A 21,517-nucleotide genomic window follows, 5' to 3' on the forward strand; every position below is an offset into this window, starting at 1 on the left:
AGTTATTCATTTGCTCTCGTACCGAAGTGCTAGCTAGAATTGTAGATAGCCAGCTGTAGTGGAAGAGATATCACACCCTCTGTCATTTATGTGGGCCACACAATTGCCTAGCTTTTTTTGACCTGTGTGTTAAAACTCAGCAAGATGCCTGCTAGTACAGACTGGATATTATTGATGGAGGTTGATCCTGAGGTTTTGGGACAAGAAGAAGAAAACATCAGTAATATGTTTTTGCAGGTAAACCTCAAAGTATGCACATTCATAAGATAAAGCTGTTTAGGTACAGTGTATTATGGAATCTGTCATTTATTAAATTTGTTAAACAAGATTCATGGCCTCAGATAACTTAGGTCAGAAATAATACCAGTCTAAAAATGCATTGCATAGTTCAGCCATTTGTGCTTTACCAGTATTCCATGTTGTTTGAATTGTAGACTATAGAAATGGTGAGTTGGAACATAATTACCAAAAGTAACTTTTTTAAAACTCTCAGACACAACTGAGATGAATTTATGCACATTGTTATTTTGGGTCAGATTTAAATCTGTATATGGGAATTCTATATTTGAAATATGGATTTCAAATATTAAAATAATCCCCTTTAGTGTATGTTCCTATGTGCTATTTCCTCATTACATGTTATGTAAATAAGTTAAGAAATGAATATCCTATTCATACAACTACATAGTGAAGCACAAATAATGTTTCTCTATAGCTTCATTGCAACAAGCAGGATAGGAACTGTGTTCATAGTTGAACTGAACAATGCATTTACATTTATGGCATTTAGCAGAGGCTCTTATCCAGAGTGACTTACTAAAGTGCTTTGTCATTTACTCATAGAATATAGCCTAGTATAGTAGGTTAGAGTCCAACATACCGATGAACTAGAATACTGCAGAAATACAGGGATCAATGCTGTTGCCTAGAAGTAAAAGATACATGAGGTTTATCTTAGACAATGATAAGTGCAATAAACAATAAGTGCTAGAGTTTGTTAAAAAACATAAACAATACCCTACAATAAGTACTAATTTAGTCAGTCAATATGGGAGCAGGGTCAGTTGTCCTTTAAATATTCTGCAAATAGATGGGTCTTCAGTCTGCGTTTGAAGACTGCAAGGGACTCTGCTGTCTGGACAGCAAGTGGGAGTTCATTCCACCATCTTGGAGCCAGGACAGAAAATAGTCTTGATGCTTGTCATCCATGAGACCAATGATTGGTATAACAGCAATCTATGCCATGAGTGTCACTAAAAAACATGGTTGTTTTCTGCAGATCAACCCCCAAGAGCTGAAGGAGAATGAAACAGAGAAAATGATTCAACTGTTGAGAATCTCGCAGACCTTATTAAAGGTACAAAACATACACACAGATATCTGTCATGATCAAAACAGCCTTTCACAAGCAATAGCTTTTTTTTCTACATACGCAAAAGGCAAACAAATGATGGGGATGTATACACATACTGAATGGCCACTTTAATAGAGACACCCATCTAGTAGCATGTTTGACCTCCTTTGGACTTCAGAACTACAGCAATTTGTTCTGGCATAGATTCCACTAGGTGCTGACATTTTCCTGCAAGAATTTTGACCCATTTGGACAGGATAGCTTCTCACAGTTGCCGCAAATTAAATGGAGCTACCGGCATGCTCTGTACAGCCAGTGCTACCTTTTCACAGAGATGTGCTACAAGGTTAAGATCTGGGAACTCTGAAGGCCAGGGAAGCAAGGAAAAGTTGTTGTCACTGAACAAATCCATGACACTATGTCCCTTCTGGCATGGTGCATTGTCCTGCTGAAAGTGTCCTTCTGCTATAGGGTAAACAGCTGCTATGAAGGGATGAATGTGGTCAGCCACAATGCTTAAAGGACCCAGGGTGTGCCAAGAAAACATTCTCCACACCTTCACTACACCTTCACCAGCATGAATTGTTAACACCTGACAGGAACAGCTGTTCAATTCATGCTGACTGTACCAAATTATGATTCTCCCATCAGCATGGTATAACAGAAATCTGGACCAGGCGATGTTTTTCCACTGCTCAGTGATGCAATTTTTGTGCTCTGGTTGACAGACTGGTTGTCTGCTATTTTAGCCCATCTGTAATAAGGAACAATGAACTGTGAATTTGGACACACCTTGTAGAACTCAGCTTTGAACCAGCTGTGCATTGGCTGCAATTTACTTGACTGTGCACCGATTCTTAACATTGTCCTCTGACCCTTTTCGTCAAGGAGTTGTTTGTATCCACAGGATCCTTTTTGCTGGATGTTATTCCTGAATCACACCTTTCTCTGTCATGTTCCTAATTTCAATACAGGGATGCTCCTACCTCCTTGTGAAAGGGCAGGTGCTTCTAAATAAAGTTGCTAGTCAGTGTGTGTGGAGCTAGAAAAGATGTGGAAGCTGAAAGCAACAGTGGTTCCTGTGGTAACTGGAGCACTAGGCACTGTGACCCCCAAGCTTGGAGAGTGGCTCCAGCAGATCCCAGGAATAACATCTGAAATCTCCATCCAGAAGAGTGCAGTCCTAGGAACAGCTAAGATAATACACAGGACCTGAGCTTGAAGGAAAAAAGATGTTTATCCTTTATTTCTTTGTCTTTTGTATGTGGAAAAAAGCTATTGCTTATGAAAAGCTGTTTCGATCCTGACTGTATTTGACATACAGCTGCTCTTCGGTAAGTATGTAAACATATTCAATGACCTACCTAATCCCTGCAGTAATTGCAAAGCTGTTGCTATAAAATTCTGATGTTGAACATGATGATGTTATTAAGGTACTAATTACATATTTAACAGTTGTATTTTGTTCTGCAGATGAAGATGCAGGAAATATCCTGTGCCTATGAAGTTGTCGACAATGCTGGCACTGAGCAAGCGAAAATTGGTATGTCTGCCTTTGACGGTTGCTGAAAGGCTGTTAAGAGAAAGACTTGAACCATGGCTTGTGACAGAGTTTATTTACCTGGACCTTTCTCTTCCATTAAACAGAATCAGAATTCAAAGAAAAGATACGGCAATTGGAAAATGACCTCAAGGTAAGCATGAGAACAAAACAAATAAGTGATTCTACAACCAAAACTCTCTGAATTAGAATCTTATCTTTATTGTCTTCGGAGAAACAAAAGCTAGTCTACTAGGATACCCTAGACATGGTTCTACATTTGACTCGTTAGCCTTGTCTTGTTTTGTGTTGTGAGCAGAAACTAGAGAGGGACTCGCTTAAGTAGATTAGCTGTCTAATCCCTTTTGACTGCACGTTGTTGTCACATCTGTCTACCTTTTTACCTTATGGAGGGACCCTTTACAATATTTGACATGTTATGCTAACTAAACATAAATGACCTCAAGGTAGTGTGCAAAGGCCTGTAAACACCTGTCGAGGGAGATCCAGTGTTTATTGCGCATGTCTGGAGACTTCTTTACTCCTGTGGTTGGCCAGATGGCACAGCGCTCGATGGGGGGAAGAGACACCCGCTTCCTCCGGGATGAAATCCGCCAGCTGGAGAGTCACTTGGAGCGCAAAGAGAAGGAGCTGGTCCAGCTGGAGAAGGAAATGAGCAAAGAGAGGAAAACAAATGAGGAGGTATGACCTGACAGCTCTGCCCTGCTTGCACGGTCTATCTACCACTGCGTTAATACAGGTGTGTAGAAAAATACACCTTTTAATCTCCATCAGCTGTTTTAGCTGACAACATTTTTTTTTTGGTAACATTCTATCTATATCCATCTGTAACATTTAGTAACATTCTTTATTTTTATATATATGTATTGATTGATATATTGATGGATAATATATAGATATAGACAGAGAGAGTTTGATTCAGCTATTTTTTCAGCATATTTCTTACCGTTGCTCCTCTGAAACATGGGACACATTCATACATTCCAAACTCAATCCATTGATTGATATCTGCACCCCTACTCTGAAATTCAGATCAAGTAATGGATAGTGGCATGTTTTGCATAGTGTAGCTAACAGCATCATGCACTGAGGAAACATTTTACTGTTTTAAGGTCTCACTTAAAATTCTATTTTGCAACCTTCTTTTTATCTACACTGACAAAAGTGTAAGAGTATTGTTCTGTGACAGAAAGTCATCAAACACGTTGACTGTTCTGACTGATTTTGAATCCATTAGTTGTGTCTGCGGGCAGAGGAGGCTGAAGAGGACAACAGAAAGCTGAGAAGAGAGGTAGACGCAAGTCCCCGTCCACATGCATGTAAAAATGCATGGGTGCATTTAACAGTGTTTGAATGAGCTCTTCAGGTTCTACTGCAGTTCAGTGGAACATAAGAGTGTTTAATATGGATCTCTAGGTGCTTTGGTCATTTGTTTCCTAGCTCTAGCGCTGATAAATGTTATCATATGCTTTGTTTATTTTCGGATAGTTTTTTTTTTCTTCTCTCTTAACTCTGTTTTTTGTTTTCATGCATCTTGCATGTTGCCTTATTTCTTTCTGTGCACGTTGCTTTCTTTTAAACATTACATGTCTGCCACATGCTTTGCTCAGATCTCCAAGATAAAGCATCTTAAGAAGAAGGTAAGACTGCTAGAGTGACAGGAACCAGACTGTCTCCGTTACAGCAAACAGCCTTGGGTGTATATGTGATTGTGTGCGCGTATGTGGAAATGTTTGGAGAATTTAATAAAAAGTAAAAAGCTTGCATAAGAAAAGAAATTAGTAACAGGAATTCACTGTTTTAAATAGTATGTGTGACGTCTAAGCTGTCCACAGTGTTGTTCAGTGTTCAAGCTTTTTATTTGTTTTTCTTTACTGTAGACTGAGCAGCTCCAACAAGATGTGGAGTTCTACAGAAAGGAACTGGAGCAAAAAGATGCTCTCCAGACCAGAGAGGAGAGCAACGATATGCAAAAAAAAATCAACAGATCCAACCAGCAGGCCTACCATTACATGGAGTGCCTGCAGGTCTGCTCAAACATGAATCCTCCCTTTCTGCTGTAATCTAATCTCCATTATCTGTGCTGTCTTCATGTACATAAATGTATGGTCAAGCCTAAGGGAATGATGTCAGGCCGTTTAAATAATGGCTTGATTTTGACATCTTGTTTATATATTTTTTTTGCTGTTTGTGTGTATGCATGTTTTACTATAGTTATTGTTGTTGCTATATATGTTGCTATTTATTATCACTTTGTTAAACTTTAAGTTTCGTCAGACTCTAGTTTGCCTGCTGTCACTGTGGTTCTCATCTTTCATGTTCATTCCACAGAATTCGGAGGACATGAATGCCATCCTGAAGAGTGAAAACCAGCACCTGCAGAAGAATTTGGAGGAATCAGTCAAGGAGATGGAGAAGATGACAGAGGAATATAACAAGATGAAAATTGTAGTCCAGCAGACAGATGGTATCATGGATCAGCTGAGGAAAGAGAGGGATCAGGCCAATCTGCAGGTTTCCTTTTTGGACTTTTTTTTATTAGCCTATAAATCTATACATGCCATTTTGAAGTTGTGTTAAACTTTTCGACTTATGAAAAAAACTGTGTTGTGACATCTCATGAAAACCTATGAGACTAAATCACATGTCTTCACTTCCATTTTTCATATCACTTTCACTTTCTCACTTTTTTTTTTTTTTGGCGGGGGGGTGCACAAAAGTAATATTACATGGAATATACAGCTCCAGAAAAAAAAATGAGATCACTACAAAATGATCAGTTTCTCTAGTTTTACAATTGATAGGTATGTGTTTGACCAGGCTGAGCAGTTTTGTTTTATTCTATAAACTACTGGCAACATTTCTTCCAAATTCCAGATAAAAATATTGTATTTTAGAGCATGTGTTTATGAAAATGAATAATGGTCAAAATAACAAAACAGTTACGGAAATTTCAGACCACAAATAATGCAAAGAAAACAAGCTCATATTCATTTATAAACAACACAGTACTAATATTTCAACTTGGGATGAGTCAAGAAATCAGTATTTGGTGTAATAACCCTGATTTGTAATCACAGCTTTCATGTGTCTTGGCATGCTTTCCACCAGTTTTTCACATTGCTGTTGGGTAACTTTACACCACTCCTGGCACATAAATTCCAGGAGCTCGGCTTTGTTTGATGGCTTGTGACCCTCCATCTTCCTCTTGATCACATTCCAGAGGTTTTCAATGTGGTTCAGGTCTGGAGATTGGGCTGGCCATGATAGGGTCTTGATCTGGTTGTCCCTTATCCACACTTTGATTGACCTGGCTGTGTGACATGGAGCATTGTCCTGTTGAAAAAAACAATCATCAGAGTTGGGGAACATTGTCAGAGCAGAAGAAAACAAGTCTTCTTCCAGCACAGTTTTGTAAGTGGCTTGATTCATGTGTCTTTCACAAAGACAAATCTACCAGATTCCAGCCTTACTGAAACACCCCCAGATCATCACCGATCCTGCAGCAAATTTCACAGTCGGTGCGAGACACTCTGGCTTGAAGGCCTTTCCAGGTCTCCGTCTAACCATTACATGACCAGGTGTTGGACAAAGCTGAAAATTGCACTCATCGGAGAAGATGACCTTACTCCAATCCTCTACGGTCCAATCCTTATGGTCTTTCGTAAACTTCAGTCTGGCTCTTCTTTGCTTCTCACTGATGGAAGCTTTTTTCTAGCTTTGCACAACTTCAGCCCTGCCTCCAGAAGCCTGTTTTGAACCGTCCTCGCTGTGCAATTCACCCCAGCTGCTGCAGGCCATTCTTTTTGTAGGTCACTTGACGTCATCTTACGGTTGTTAAGTGACATTCGATTGAGGTGGTGATCATCACGGTTGGTAGAGAGTTGTTTTCAACCTCTGCCAGTCTGTAGCTGTTGTTGTCCCATGTGTTTGCAGCTTGACCTTGTTCTTATGAACCATAGTTTTTGAAATTTCTAAGATAGAAGATACCTGACGCTCACTGTATCCCTCTGCCACTAAAGCTATAATTGAACCCTTTCTTTTCAGCTCTTTTCGCATGGACTGTAGCTGTATTTTGACTACACTTACTTTTCGGGTAATCCTAGCACTGCTTTTCCTATCCAGCTGGTCCTTTAACAAGAGAATAGTGATGATAGCAGCAGTGGTTTTTATACTGTTGCTCATTAGAATAGGATTTTGTTAAGGTGATCACCTATTCAGCATCTGATTAAATGACGAGTGTCTGTAAAGGAATTCAACAAACACTTGGATGGAATGGCTGCTGTACATGTAGAGATGCTGATTTAGAAAAATTGGAGTGGTCTCTTTTTTCCAGAGCTGTATACGCAACACTTTTCAAGAACCCAAAGACACTTGTGATGAATGTGTGTTTGACTGACTGATGGACTGAACGTCTGTAGGTGAGGGAGCTAACAGAGCAGATCCAAGCTCGGGCTGAGGAGGACGATCCTGTGATGGCTGCAGTCAGTGCTAAAGTGGAAGAGTGGAAGGTAATGTAGCATGTGTGTACATGCATTGGTTCCACCCTCTAGTAAATCACGTCAAGAAATTATCCCTGCAGCTGTTGTTATTCCTGCCAGCTATAGTGAATTAAAGTATTTATCTACTGAAATCAGGTTGAATGCTTGTTCAGATTAGCCTTCTAGTTGCACCTGTTTTCACCTTGCTTTTGGCGCCAAAGCAGCAGGTATAGGTTTGGGAGGATGGACAGAAATGCATTCACACGGATCTGAATCTTGAATCATAGTGCCTGGGACAGTTAATTACCTAAGTGTTCTGTTCTACTGCCAGAATCCAACTTCTGCCAACTGTGGTTATATGCAAATTTCAAATAATTGCTACAGCTATTAAATTACAGTTATTAAATTTTTTGGCTCCCTGTGATTTCCTGTGTACTTTATATAATGATCTCTGTTTGTGCCTGTGTTCTCATATGCTTGCAGAGTGTATTATCAGGGAAAGATGCAGAAATCCTTGAGTACCAGCAGATGATTCATGAGCTGCGAGAAAAGCTGAGAACTGCCCAGACCGATTCAGACAAAAGCAACATCCTTATCCTGCAGCAGGTCTGGCTCAATATGCAAACCTATCAGTTCTCACAGTGTGGGCCAAATACACGAGGCCCCATAAAAGTGCTGTTTTGGAAGAAAGAAAATAAAAAGCAGAAATTAAATCACTTGAGATTTAAACCAGAATAAGGGACAGGAACTATAGCAATGGCCCTGGCACTCATGCAAAAATGCTTGGCAAAGACTTCACTTCTCACACTGTGGTTGGGAACTTTGGGCTTGATTTTTCCTTTGACTCTTCTGAGTGCTTCCTTTCAGTTGTTTCATACTTTCAAGCTTCCCTCACTTTTCTTTTTCCTCTGTGGCTTATTACTCATGTACCGCAGATCATTTATGAACTCTGCGGTGTAAGCGCGTCTTTTTAATTTAGCTTTTTTTTTTAAATGAATGAACAAACCAATATTTATTTTTTTGTCTCTGTACTTTTTTGTATTTCACAGTACTTTCTTACATTCTGCTTAAAATTTTTTTTTTTACAATTTACAGTCTGCTTACTTTCTACTGAAGAAAAATGCATGTGTGTGAATACACTCATGGGTGATTTTGTGCGTGTGTGTGCGTGGGTGCGGGTGCGGGTGCGGGTGCTTGTGTGCACCTCTGCTATTCAAAGGCTGTACAGGACAGAGACCATCAGATCAAGCTGCTGTCTGAACGAGTGGAGCAGTACACTGGTGAAATGGAGAGGAATGCTTCGCTCATAGAGGAGCTGAAGAAGCCAATAAAAAAAGACAAGGGTATGCTTCTGCCATATACAGGGGCAACACGTGAAATTATGCGTCCTTTTCCCCCGTTTGCTGCTGTTGACAGTTGTCTGTCATTGTTGATGATGACCAGCTCTTTAATAAAAAAAAAAAGAAAAAAAAAAAAAAGAAGTGGAAATGGCACAACCCACTGACAAAATGCAAGAATACTACCTCAGAATACAAGAGAGTAACAATAAATAGTACACATCACACTTTCATACATTCTTCAGTTCAACAACAACAAAATGTACTCAGTTTTGCCCAAATCTGGTTAAATGATTCCTTTTGCAGGTTAAGAGAAGAGGAGAGCTTTTTCCATTATGTAGATATCATGAATTATAACCATCCATTCATTAACAGAGGGTGGGTGTGGATTTAACCTGGTTTTCTGGCATTTGCCTTTTTGCTACCTGGATTTGAGATTCCTGGATTTGAGATTCCTATCCCTGCCGTTCCATATTGTGAATGGAAGGTTACTCAAATATAAAAAGTCAATAGTGACCAGCTCTAAAGTTGTGAATGAATGTCCAGTTTGTCAGTGACCTATATGAAGCCAAGTACTGCATGGCTAGCTGTTAAAAACTCATCTTTGAGCACACAGAATTGCTTGGCTGTGCTGCCCTGCTGAAGGTGTCAGGTGCTCTGAGATGCTTTGCCTGCCTCCTGGCATTTGCCACCTGCCCGCATTGCTCTATGGCCATGCGAAGAATGAAAGAAACTAAGAACAAACCAGCGTGCACCACTCCTCTTATTGGGCTTTGCGGCTGGGTCCCTGTAGGGCTCGGCTCCACTCTGCAGCAGCGGAAGCTGGAAGAACTGAATAGCCGGCTGCAGGCAGCAGAGCGGCGGGCCAAGCAGGCGGAGCGGGCGGCCCTCCTCGCCGAGACGGACGCCCGCGACAAGGACAAGGAGCTGAGTGAGAGCCTCAGCCGCATCCGTCTCTACGAGTCGGTGAGCAGACGGGCTGTATGTTACCCACACCGCTGGAGCCAGGCTGGAAACAGCTTTACATTACAAGAGGTTAACCAGATTAGGCTTTGTGCAGGGTGGGCTCTGTAATGGCTCAGTGCAAACCTGGTGCTGTCATAAAACATTCTGGGCGGGGCTTGAACCTGCAACCCCAAGGTTTAAGCTGCCTTAAGGAAACACAAAAGTGTCAGACACACCTCCAAACTCATCTGCCTATGCTGCAGTACATAATGCTTGACGTGCAGACAAATGTTTTTCTTTGAAGACAAATGTTTTGTCTTTTCTTTGAAAAGCATTCTTTCCTTCAGCTTGCAGCTGGACGAAACATGTATGCATTGGGTTCCATTCCAGGGCACGGCTGGGCTGGAGGCTGCCATAGCTGAGATCAAAGACTGCAAAAACCAGCTCAGGATGCGGGACCGGGAGATAGAGGCCATGACCAGGGAGATAAACCAACTGGAGCTGAAGATCAACGACCTCCTGGATGAAAACGAAGAGCTGAGAGAGCGCCTGGGTGAGTCACGTGAAGTACTCTTGGTATCTGCATTCCAGACGTTCCACTGCCTCTCAGGATTTGGAGTCTCCACTGATTTATATTTTGGCCTGTTGTCTGTATCAGGGCTAAATGCAAAAGAAGAAGTGGATTTGACCGAGTTCCGGAGATCAAAGGCATTAAAACAGAGGCAGTACAGAGCGGAGAATCAGGTCCTGCTGAAGGAGGTAGCGAGACCTAAAGCTTTACACCGTTTATTGAGGGCATTATACATATATTCTTGAGGATAAGTACAACTTCTTCAATTCTAAACCAACAAGGGCTTTTGTTGGGGTTGTTTCCTTTATAAACTCTTCAACTAAAGCTTCATAACTTTAGTGTTTGCTCCTACTTCTCTACTTCTGATTATACATTTATGAATGGACAGTTGGCTCTAATCCCTTCTTTACTTCAAATTCAGTGGCCAACTACAATGTGTGTCTTTTTGATATCTGCTTGTGTTGTGTGTCAGCCTTTCTAACTCTAGTGAGCTCTCTGGTAGATTGAACGTCTCGAGGAGGAGAGGTTGGAGCTGAAGCAGCGTATCCGTAGCCTGGTAAAGGACAAAGGTAAAGCACTGTTCAGCCACCCAGGACTTAAAGACTGTAAACCGTGCCTTCTCTGTTCACAGTCCTCATTGATTATCTAGAATCCTTTTACATATGTTTAGTGTGATTTTATACAGTTGAATGTCAGTTAAAAATTAGTTATTTTAAATACTACAGAAATAACAGGCCCAGATATGGTTTGTGGCTAGAGTTAAGTACCTCCATCATGTCATAACATGGGCATTCTTGCATTGCCTAAACCCAGTGCACAGCTGTTTATGCTGGCTGTAAATTTCTCTTGTAGGTGTCACAGTGGTCAGTAGTTCACTGCTTGATGACAGTGCTGAGGAAGGAACTAGTATGTCCATTGGGGAGAGACCCATCCTCCAGTCTGCTCATGAGGAAGTCAAATGGAAGGTGGGTTTCAATGAAGAGTCAGATAGCTGAAGCTCAGTAAGCATGCAGCCAAAAAAGCAGCATGAAGTCATGTTCCATCTCTTTTGTTTGTAAATGACGAACAACCAAATGATTCGATCTTGACCAAAGGACTTCCTAGCATGAGCTCAGCCACCAAATCTGGGATTTGTTTCCTGCCCCTGTTTCCCCAGAATGACTTCCTGCAGAAAGAAATGAAGAGCAAAGACAAAGAGTTGGAGCTGAAGATAGCAGAATCCTCCCAGTTCAAGGCCAAACGTCAGTGCCAGACTGGACACACCTGTTGCAGCGCTAACTGTCTACATTTAGTTTTCTATACTTTTTTTTTTCTTTCTTTCTTATTTTCTTTCATGTTCCCACATCGTCGTGGTTTTCCCCCTCTGCAGTGAACGAGATGATGAAGGAGAACAAGCAGCTGGAGCAGGGCATGAAGGAGATCCATCAGGCCATCCAGGAGGCACAGGACACAGTTCACTCTCCCACCGCCCTCAGCATCCCCAGCCTGGAGCGACTCGTCAGCGTAGGCGCATCCACGTCACCCTACAGGCTTCTGTTTGGAGCCCGTGTAAACATGCTGTAAATGTACAGTGACATTTTTAAACACCATAGGTGTTGCTGAGATTTGCTGGGGCAACAGGATGACAGAGAAGATGACTAAATTATATAGTCCATTTTTTGGAAAATTATATTTAAATCTTTCTGCTTTCTGCCTCTTGTAACAGAGTTATAGAAAGAATGTCAGATTTTTGCGTTCATCAAATATTAAACTTCTACATTGCCTGAATAATTGTGTTTGGGGTGTACTGAAGTCTCTCTGCCTTGCTGTATCCAGGTCCTGGAGATTAAGTACTCCAATGGGAAATCTGATCTAAGTGCCCATCTGAGGGCACAGCTGGATCAGCTGACCGGTCGGAATGAGGAACTGCGACAGGAGATGAAGACAGCCAGAGAGGAAGCAGCCATCTCACTCGCTCACCTGGCGAAAGCCCAGGACAAGGTTGTACTTTTGGTGCACCTGCTAACTGGGAACATTATCGTTTAGAAAAAAAACATGGAAAACTGAAGTTGAAAAGCGATAATGGCTAAAGAGTATATTTTCGTCAGTGCTGGATTATTTTCCTGGTTTCTTCTGGGCAGATTGTGCGTTTGGAGGGTGAGGTTGAGGCGGCGAAGCTGTCAGCTGGCACAGCCATTCTCCCCAAGACTCTCCCATTACCTGAGGAAATGGCGCCACCAAGTGTGCAGATCGTCAACTCTCTCAACGAGTACATGATCCACCTGTTACAGGTGAGCATCTGACTGTGATAAAATAAAACATTTTTGTCTTAATTACTTGAAAGATTAATTAATATCTGAAAGTGCCAAATGACTTTCAGGAGATGAAAAATAAAGAAGAGAGTGTCAAGCAGCTCGATGTGGCTTTGGAGGAGTACAAAAGGAAGTTTGCCATTTTACGCCATCAACAGGGGCTACTATATAAAGAGTATCAAAGGTTTGTGCTGCACATGTGGTAAATAGTAAAAGGTCTAAATATTAGATATATCTAAATGTGTATATATAAATATTGCTTATTCATGAGCACTGCACACTTTTTTGTTTCAGTGAGAAGGAGTCTTGGGAGAAGGAGAGAGACTTGTTTGCCGAGATGAAGGCCAAAATGGAGGAACAGAAGGATTTGGATGCAGTTAAGATCACAGAGCATAATGTAAGATATGAACCATATGAGCCATATTTATTTATCCATACTAAGGACTGGATACATTGCCTATAATCCATTGCACTTGTTTTTATTGGATGGTTTTGGACATTTGGGCATATGTTTTAGTACAACCAACAACATGCCATTGTTCTTTCCACAGTGAACTCACTCCCATGTTGTTTTGTGTGTGGACTTTCAGCGCTGGCTGGAGGCTATGCAGCAGGACCCGGCTGAGATCCGCAGACAGGTGTCCGAAGCTGCCCGAAAGATGACCGTGCTCAGAGTGAACGAGAAGACCCTGAGCCGTCGTTACACTACTCTGATGGAGCAGGAGCAGCATCTGAGGAAGGAAAACAATAGGCTGAAGGGCGACTTCACCCAAATGGAGGTTGCAGTCACAGAGAGAGTTGGCTACCTCCAGAGGTTCAAGGTGCAAGTTATTAAAAGCTAGTTTTAATAACAGTAGCCATTGTTTTCATTTTTTCAAATTTTTGTTTTTGTATAATTGATTTCCTGACATTGGCAGGAGATGGCTGTGTTCAAAATGGCAGTACTTCAGAAATCTCTGGATGACAGTGTTCCATTGTCAGAGCTGGAAAGGGCAAACAAGCAATATAATGTGCTTACAGTCAAATACAGAGACCTCCTTCAAAAAGACAATCGCCTTGTTCAGAGGACCACCATGCTGGAACATCTGGAGGTATGGGGCTTTGAAGGAGTGATCTTTGTTGATGGTGGTGTTTTTTCTTTTGCATGTGACAAAAGTAAGCCTCTTGCACTGCTTTCATGTGTTTCAGAGTGAGAACATTTCCCTCCGTGAGCACATTAGCTCTGTCACCAAAGAGCTTGAGATCACAAAAGAGAAGCTGCACACTCTAGAACAAGCTTGGGAAAATAACACCACTGGTACAGACTTAGACTTAGACTCAGACTTAGAATCGACAGTTAGCTGTTAATCTTGACTTTTAGCTCTTAATAATTGCACATGTAAGGCCACAGGTAAGTGGATCCTCAATAAATACTAAGAGCTTCTTGAAACTTTGGACCACCGATTGGAGCAGGAGTGTCCATAGAACAGTCTGATTGTCAAGGAAGGCCGTGCTTGCTGAGCGGATGTGCATGTCTCCATGTGCAGGTGGAGACAGCAGCATGGACAAAGCAGCGAAGGCTCTGGCCAACAGCGAGCTTGTGGCGGTGTCCAAGCGCATCACCACACTGGAGATGAAAGAGCTGAATGAAAGACAGCGAGCCGAGCACGCGCAGAAAATGTATGAGCACGTGAGGAGCTCCCTCACACAGATGGAGGAGCGCAACTCTGAGCTGGAGGACAAGTTTGCCCAGGTGCATTTGTAGCATCAATCTTCACAGCTGTCTCTCAAAAAAAAAAAAAAAAAATAGCGCTAGAACCTTAAAACTCAAATATTACACTGTATACCTTCGAATAGCAGTAATAACACACTTGTAAATCTTTTGTAACATATACGTTTGTGTGTGTGTGTGTTAAAGATGGCAAAACAGAATCTGGAGGCCCAGCGTGTTGAGCGGGAACTTCGAGACGAGCTCGCTGACAGCGTTAGTAAAGAAGTCAGTGATGCAGACCGGCGACGCATTGCAGAGCTGGAGAGAAGCGAGGCGCAGCTCAGGACTGAAGTGTCCAAGTGAGCTCCGTCTTCCTGTCATGGCCACATTTCTCATCTCATTAGTGATAGCTATAGTAGTCGTACGTAGGGTAGCCACAGGTGCTGACTGAACATTGTGCTCAGGTTGCGGGAGGTTTCAGACGTGGCCAAAATGCAGGTTTCTGCACTGGAAGCCAGGCAGAAGTCTCGAGAGAAGGAGGTGGAGAGTCTCAGGAGACAGGTGCTTGACTATCAGGTAAGACGCTTCTTTTGTGAGATGCTAGAATATGGTATTTAATATGTACATCTAATACATTGTTTGCTTGTTTCACTGATTCTGCTGTATTATCACAAAATAGGTTGAGGCACATGTTAATTGGGTGTTAGAAGACAATAATTAAGAAACTAGTTTTATTTTCTGATATTTAAGGATTGTTTTACAGGTAAGAGAGCCAAGTTACTTCTGTGAATTACACTGTGTTCCATTGGCAGGCTCAGTCCGATGAGAAGGCCCTCATTGCCAAGCTCCACCAGCACATCGTGGCCCTGCAGCTGAGCGAGACAGCTGCCGTGGGCAGGCTGGAGGCCTCAGCCGCCCACCTGCGCGTGCTGGAGGCCCAGAAGCTGCGGGCGGAGCAGCAGCTGGACGCCCAGCGGCAGGCTCTGTGGCAGACCCGGCAGGAGGGTCGCCAGCGCGCTCGCCATCTACGCCATGCCCTGCAGGCACTCCGCAGGCAATTCTCCGGGGCTCTGCCCCTCGCCCAGCAGGAGAGGTTCTCTAGCACCATGCTGCAGCTGCAAGCGGACAGGCTGAGGGCCTGCAAGGAGGCACGTGGGGCCCAGGAGGAGCGTAGGACAGCAGAGGGGAGGGCCCAGGAGCTGGAGCTCCAGCTCAAGGGTCTTGAGGAGCTCATGGCCACGTTGAAAGATGCTAAAGGAGCACAGAAGGTACGCTGCCGGTCAGTGACACTTTACATGAGAGCACTGTTGTACTGCAATTTAATTAATGCAATTCTAATGTAGTTTAAAAATGATTAGTGTAACAATCTAATCATACTCTGTGCTCGCCTTTTGTTTACGCTGACCAATCTGACACTTTCTTCCATTATATAAATGTTGCACTATTGTTACTCAGTGTATTACATTCTAATTAATTGCATAATATTGTAATTAATTATATAGCATAGTTTTACTGTCACAGTAGGGCATAATGTAAAATGTTACCATTTTTAAAAGCATATGTGAGAACCATTTAAATTTCAAATAGATATGTTTTTTTAAAGTTAAAAACAGGTACTTGGTGAACTCTGAAGCATTCTGTTCTTGGGACACCTTCTTTTGAAGTGTAAGTGTAATCTGTTCTACTTGCCTCTCACCCAGGTGAGTGAGTGGCATAAGAAACTTGAGGAGACTCGTCTGCAAGAGTTGAGAAAGAACCGTGAGCTGGTGGCCCAGCGAGAGGAGATCCGGTACCTGAAGAACATGGTTGCTGAGCAGGAGCACACCGTCAGCACTCTGGAGGAGGAGCTGGTGCAGCAGAACAACGTGAGACTATCTTGGTGCAAAACAGATCAAATTCATCTTAAATTTAGTTTAAATAATGTTTGAAAATGGATAGTAATGTCACAAAATGAACTTCAAAGAATACAAAGCTTTTTTAATGGACACATCACTTTAAAAAATTTGTATCAGAGGTCTACTGAATATTCAGTGTTGGTTTCAGGTTTGCTGGTTAAAGGTTTGCGATAACAGTGGTATATTAAGTTCGATTGCTGCCATCCAGATGCTGGAGGAGCAACAGTTGTCCTGGGATCAGAGGGAGGTGGAGCTAGAGCGGCAGCTGGAAGCCTATGAGAAGCAGCAGAACCAAATTATTGGCTCTGCCCAGAAGGTACTGCACACTACTCCCCGAGCCTGCAGCTAACCACATCGCAAGTGAATCATGTTTAATATGAACTGTTTTGCTCGGTGATGTTTTAGATGGCCCATCTCTGATCCAACAGTATTTTGGTGATGTTAGTTAGCTTTCTGTTACTTCAGGTGACTGAAATAGTTGTTTCTTACTGAAAAAGCATCTTTGTGTGATTGGATGGTTGGTTTTAGTTTGAAGAAGCAACAGCTTCACTGCCAGACCCAAGCCAACCTTTAGCCCACCAGCTGGACCATGCTCTAAGTAAAATTAAGGAACATGTTCGCACCATCCTGGGCACACAAGCCACCTGCAAAACTCTGGAGGAGGTACAGCAGTCAGTTGTATTATATATTAATTAAAAGTGAGAGGCTTGGGGGGAAAAAGCTCATAAACCAATCTCAATAGCATATCTACTTATCTTTAGAGGACTTCACCTCTTGTGCCATTTGGTGAAAGGCCTATGCTTCCTGTGTGAGCAGAAGCTGAAAGAAAAGGAGGCAGCACTGTGGCAGGCAGAGCAGAACGTGCTGTCACGGGACCGTGTCATCAACGAGCTGAGACTCCGCCTCCCAGCCGCCGCCGAGAGGGAGAGGCTTCTCGCAGACCTCAGCAAGCAGGACGAATTGGACAGCCAGCCAGCGCTGAGGGTTGCCCACCAGTCGATCAGCAACCTGCAGAGCCGACTGGACCAGAAAGAGGGGGTCCTCAAGAAGTACCAGAACCTTCTAGCCAAGGCCAGACAGGTACTTAATGTATTTGCATAATAGTGATGACTTTAATTGTTTCTAACATTTTGGTGATGTTTCTATATATAACTATGGGTACAGTTTTTGGAAGAAGTTGCATTTAACCCACATCTCCTTTAGCTAAGTCATCTGGACAGGGCTTCCTAAAATCTATGTAATAAAAAGCTAGCTACATGGTAAAAGTATCACCATGAACATACTCACCCCCATTATTTAAGAGAGATGTTCTAATGCTTTTGGGAAGCAGGGCTCTGATTAGTTCAGATATTTACATATAAGCAAACTTGTATGTAATAACTTGTAGGACCATCCTCATTGTATCAGTTGTCCTGCTAGTTGCATATGATGTCATATTAGACCAAGGTTTTTTCCCCCAATGTAGTGTTAAGCCAAGTGATCTTGAAAACCTGAAAAGTAAAAAGAATTGGGATAACCAGTGCACACATCTCTGTAAATCTGTCTCTTTCACCTCCTCTCCCTCCTGTGGCATAATAGGAGCAAGAGCAAACAGCCAAAAGGCATGAGGAGGAACTGAAAAGCCTGCACCAGAAGCTGGACCTGCACACAGACATGTCTCTAAAGAGCTTCAGACAGACAGCTCTGGTAAGCGTACGTTCTTGCTCTTAAAGTTGCAGGCAAGTTCCACACACCATAAGGCTTTAAATATTCACAAGAACATTCAATGTGCAAAACACTTGTCCCTATTTATGCCAAAATCTGAAATCCATCATAGCTGTTAATTACATGCAGAGAAAGTTAACTGAGTTTACAGTTTTTATATTTTTCCACTTAAAATCAAATAAGTTTTCAAATAAAGCCAAGATTTCAAAAAGAAAAGCTTAAGTGCACATACTAAGGGAGTTAACCCATTAAAAGATCTAAATCAGACCAGACATCAGATAAACCACTCTAATGACTGCACTCCATAGGACCTAATGAAGAAACCCACCATCTCCGTGCCAACCACAAAGCAGCTGGCACGTCTAGCTGAAATGGAGCAGACGGTGGCGGAGCAGGACACATCCCTTTCATCTTTGACACTCAAGCTGAAAGAGCTGACTGCTGAGCTGGACAAAGAGAGACAGCTCACAGCTTCACAGGCCCAAGAGCACATGGCACAAATGGCCAAGTGAGTCAGACTGTAGGATGGCATAGGATAACAGCCCAAACCTTTGCTGTCTCAAAACCCTGACTAAATGCTGTTTCAAAGCTAATAACATCAAATATTACAAAATTACAAAATTATTAAAATCTGTACAAGTCACTGACATGCATCAACTAATATGCTGCACAAAAAAAGATAATTGCATCAGTTATGGAACTTCTCTACCCTTTCCATGCCTCCGTTTGATTTGCAGGCTGGAGAACAGACATGCTTCTCAGATGAAGACTGTCTCTCGGGAGGCAGAAGAGCTGAGAGCCCAGGTGTCCCGGATGGAGAAAGAGTTGCAGTACCTGCACACCGAGCTGGAGGTGCAGAAAGAAGCTAACATGCGCTCGCCAAGTAACACCATGAAGAACCTTGTTGAGCGGCTAAAGGCCCAACTGGCCCTCAAGGAGAAGCAGCAGAAGGTACCAAGAAAGCATGTAGTTTAGCTCTTATGAGAAAAAGTCATACGAATACTTTGTCACATAGGGCCAGTTTCCTGGACATGGAAACAAAGGAATGAACTAAAATGGACTGTCTGTGGTGATTCATTATTGAATATCTTTTCGTCTTGGTTTAGGATTATTTCTAGTTAGGGAAACCAGCCTGTTGTCACTTTTTAAAAAAGAGGGAATGTGTTTCACATTTTACAGTGTTTTTCTCTGGTTACCACAACATGCATGTTTGCATAAAGCAGTACCAGCTGTAAGCTGATGTTTTCCTCTGTCTGCAGGCTCTCAGCAAAGCTCTGTTGGACCTTCGGGCCGAGATGACATCCCACGCTGAGCAGCAGATCATTGCAAATGCAGCCCAGAAGGAGGAGTCTCTCAACATTCAGCAGATCGTGGACAAGCAAACCAAAGAGCTCATGGTCAGCATTCTGAAACTTCAGGCTCTGAGCACACACCGAGGCCCTGGGCGCTTGCCATAAACACTTTCTCTAAATACTTACTCAGGCCCTGAGCACTTACACAGGGTAGGCCTGCTCATCCAGGCTTTATGCAGACATGTTCATACAAAGGCGAAAAACACTGGTTAGGAGGTCAGCATTATTTTATGCAAATGACACTCAGAACCCCACCACTGCAAAAAAGTTGCATTATATTATGTTAAACTGTTCAGGTATACTAGTTTTATTAGTACTTTGTATTGGTTTATTTTGTCAACTTTGCTACATGACAGAGCCGTGTGAAGGAACAGAGCGAGGAGCTGCACAGCATGAAGGAGACCATGCGAGCAGGGAAAGCTCGAGAGAGCTCCCTGAAGGAGGAGCTGGAGAGCCTCAGCAAGGAGCTGCAGAGGAGCCAGAAGAGCCAGAGCAGACTGCAGAAAGAGAGAGAAGCTCTGGAAGAACAGCTGGACGAGCTCAAGCAGAAAGTGAAGAGGCTCAGCAGTGGTTTTCAGGTTAGGGGGAACATCATCTCAGCTCTGGGACACACTGGTGATGTTAAAATATATGGACAAACAACAAACTTACAGTACCAAACTAATGTTCCTAGGTCTGGCCTCATTCATACTGTAGCTATATATGAGTGTAGAGGGCTTAAGCAGCAGTACCAGTGACCTGTTCTAAGAGTGACATGTTCAGGGAGAAGGCACCAGGAAGTTCCCAATCCCAAAAGCAAAACCCCACCTGCTACTTTTATAAGTCTGAAAAGGGAATTGGATTAGTTATATACTGAAGTGTGAAAAGAAATAAGTGAATTTAAGAGTACAGGCTCCTCTTTATTCTCTAATATGTGTAGAGGCAGTGGACTGTCATTAAATTTTAGACAACATGCCTGTCTGTACATATATACAATATATACAGGAGATAAAAGTGTGTGTGTGTGTGTGTGTGTGTGTGTGTGTGTGTGTGTGTGTGTGTGTGTGTGTGTGTGTGTGTGTGTGTGTGTGTGTGTGTGTGAGATGTAGGGTCAAACTGAAAGTGAGGTTAAGGGCCCCTCCATAGAGATTCTACAGAAGAAGATACGCAGGTTGGAGACAGAGCTTGACAAGAAGAGTGTGCCAGAACCTGTTGAGAAAAAGACCACAGTAAAGGATGAAAAGGTGAACATATAATTACTAAATTAATAATAAATCAACCAGTAATGTAATTTTTGTTAAGGATAAAATTAAGTGTCTTTGAGGAAATTCTGATACACACACACACACACACACACACACACACACACACACACACACACACACACACACACACTATGATATACCACAGTGCTAACTATGAACCAATATAATGTCATAGGATCATAGGATGTTATGTTTGTAGCTAAGTGCTTATACTAGATATCTCAAAATAAGAATTATTCAGTTATGACCAGATAATTCTACCCTAATTCTGAAAGAAATGCATATATTTATGCACATTAACACAACGTTGAGTGTATAGAATGTTCTATTTAGATATTTTCTGGATAATTTAATAATTGTGCATTTTCTTGCAGTCCCACAGAGAAGAGCTGGTGAGGTGGGAGGAGGGTAAGAAGTGGCAAGCCAAAATGGAGAAAGTCCGGAACATTCTGAAAGAGAAGGAAAAAGAAACAGACTCCCTCTCCAAACAGCTAGCCACTTTAAAAGAGCTCTACGGAAGGTCACAAGCACAACACAAAAGACAAGCTTTGTATTTACTCTCAAAATATGAAAGGTTTGATTGTGAAAACAGGGGTTTGTAAGACTTTGTCTTTGTCTTGTGCTTTGTAGACTGGAGCAAGAGAAAGTGGCCCTGCAAAAGAAGTTAAAAAGTCGTGGTGTAACAGCAGATCAGGTTGTAGGTACACGAACCCTTGAGGCCGAAAAAGAGGTTGAGGAACTGAAGAAAATAAATTTTGAACTGGAACAGCAGATGGAGATAATTAAGTATGTTTTGCCTTCACACCTTTATAGTCTTCTGTTATATAGTATTCTGAGACCAGTTAAATGAGAGATCTAGTCTGTTGTAGTGGTGACATTTATATCTGAATTGGTATAATATGTATTACAAGTTTGGGTGGAAGTTAGTTTTAAAGTTTGAGTTTCTTTTCAACTTTGCATGTTTCAGACAGCAACAAGCTTTACCTCGAGATGCCGCAATGGAAGACATGAACCTCAGGAACCTCTATCTGGAGGAGAAGCTTCACTCTCTGGAGAGTCAGCTGGCAAGAGAGTCCTCATCAAGGCCATCTG

At 42.3% G+C, this 21,517-nt stretch overlaps 1 protein-coding gene across 1 annotated transcript in view; it reads left to right on the forward strand.

Annotated features, from left to right (window-relative positions):
• Positions 1–128: 128 nt before the first annotated feature.
• The window catches only part of cep290 (centrosomal protein 290), a 25,748-nt gene continuing 4,359 nt past the window's right edge, over positions 129–21,517 (forward strand). The window contains exons 1-42 of the mRNA XM_027019661.2: positions 129–237; positions 1,280–1,357; positions 2,828–2,897; positions 3,002–3,048; positions 3,453–3,596; positions 4,153–4,206; positions 4,796–4,942; positions 5,247–5,429; positions 7,337–7,426; positions 7,880–8,002; positions 8,616–8,739; positions 9,527–9,699; positions 10,069–10,231; positions 10,337–10,437; positions 10,752–10,818; positions 11,102–11,214; positions 11,406–11,490; positions 11,619–11,752; positions 12,065–12,229; positions 12,370–12,519; positions 12,609–12,724; positions 12,835–12,937; positions 13,131–13,361; positions 13,458–13,631; positions 13,729–13,837; positions 14,067–14,272; positions 14,438–14,589; positions 14,695–14,806; positions 15,043–15,498; positions 15,931–16,095; positions 16,334–16,441; positions 16,654–16,788; positions 16,942–17,205; positions 17,704–17,811; positions 18,138–18,337; positions 18,567–18,780; positions 19,089–19,226; positions 19,538–19,759; positions 20,270–20,404; positions 20,800–20,945; positions 21,056–21,211; positions 21,393–21,516. Of these exons, the coding sequence (XP_026875462.2) occupies positions 145–237; positions 1,280–1,357; positions 2,828–2,897; positions 3,002–3,048; positions 3,453–3,596; positions 4,153–4,206; positions 4,796–4,942; positions 5,247–5,429; positions 7,337–7,426; positions 7,880–8,002; positions 8,616–8,739; positions 9,527–9,699; positions 10,069–10,231; positions 10,337–10,437; positions 10,752–10,818; positions 11,102–11,214; positions 11,406–11,490; positions 11,619–11,752; positions 12,065–12,229; positions 12,370–12,519; positions 12,609–12,724; positions 12,835–12,937; positions 13,131–13,361; positions 13,458–13,631; positions 13,729–13,837; positions 14,067–14,272; positions 14,438–14,589; positions 14,695–14,806; positions 15,043–15,498; positions 15,931–16,095; positions 16,334–16,441; positions 16,654–16,788; positions 16,942–17,205; positions 17,704–17,811; positions 18,138–18,337; positions 18,567–18,780; positions 19,089–19,226; positions 19,538–19,759; positions 20,270–20,404; positions 20,800–20,945; positions 21,056–21,211; positions 21,393–21,516 (6,078 nt within the window). The 5' untranslated portion in view covers positions 129–144. The remainder of the gene's footprint in view (positions 238–1,279; positions 1,358–2,827; positions 2,898–3,001; positions 3,049–3,452; positions 3,597–4,152; positions 4,207–4,795; positions 4,943–5,246; positions 5,430–7,336; positions 7,427–7,879; positions 8,003–8,615; positions 8,740–9,526; positions 9,700–10,068; positions 10,232–10,336; positions 10,438–10,751; positions 10,819–11,101; positions 11,215–11,405; positions 11,491–11,618; positions 11,753–12,064; positions 12,230–12,369; positions 12,520–12,608; positions 12,725–12,834; positions 12,938–13,130; positions 13,362–13,457; positions 13,632–13,728; positions 13,838–14,066; positions 14,273–14,437; positions 14,590–14,694; positions 14,807–15,042; positions 15,499–15,930; positions 16,096–16,333; positions 16,442–16,653; positions 16,789–16,941; positions 17,206–17,703; positions 17,812–18,137; positions 18,338–18,566; positions 18,781–19,088; positions 19,227–19,537; positions 19,760–20,269; positions 20,405–20,799; positions 20,946–21,055; positions 21,212–21,392; position 21,517) is intronic.

Source organism: Electrophorus electricus, chromosome 12 (assembly GCF_013358815.1).
Source record: "Electrophorus electricus isolate fEleEle1 chromosome 12, fEleEle1.pri, whole genome shotgun sequence".
Taxonomy (NCBI): domain Eukaryota; kingdom Metazoa; phylum Chordata; class Actinopteri; order Gymnotiformes; family Gymnotidae; genus Electrophorus; species Electrophorus electricus.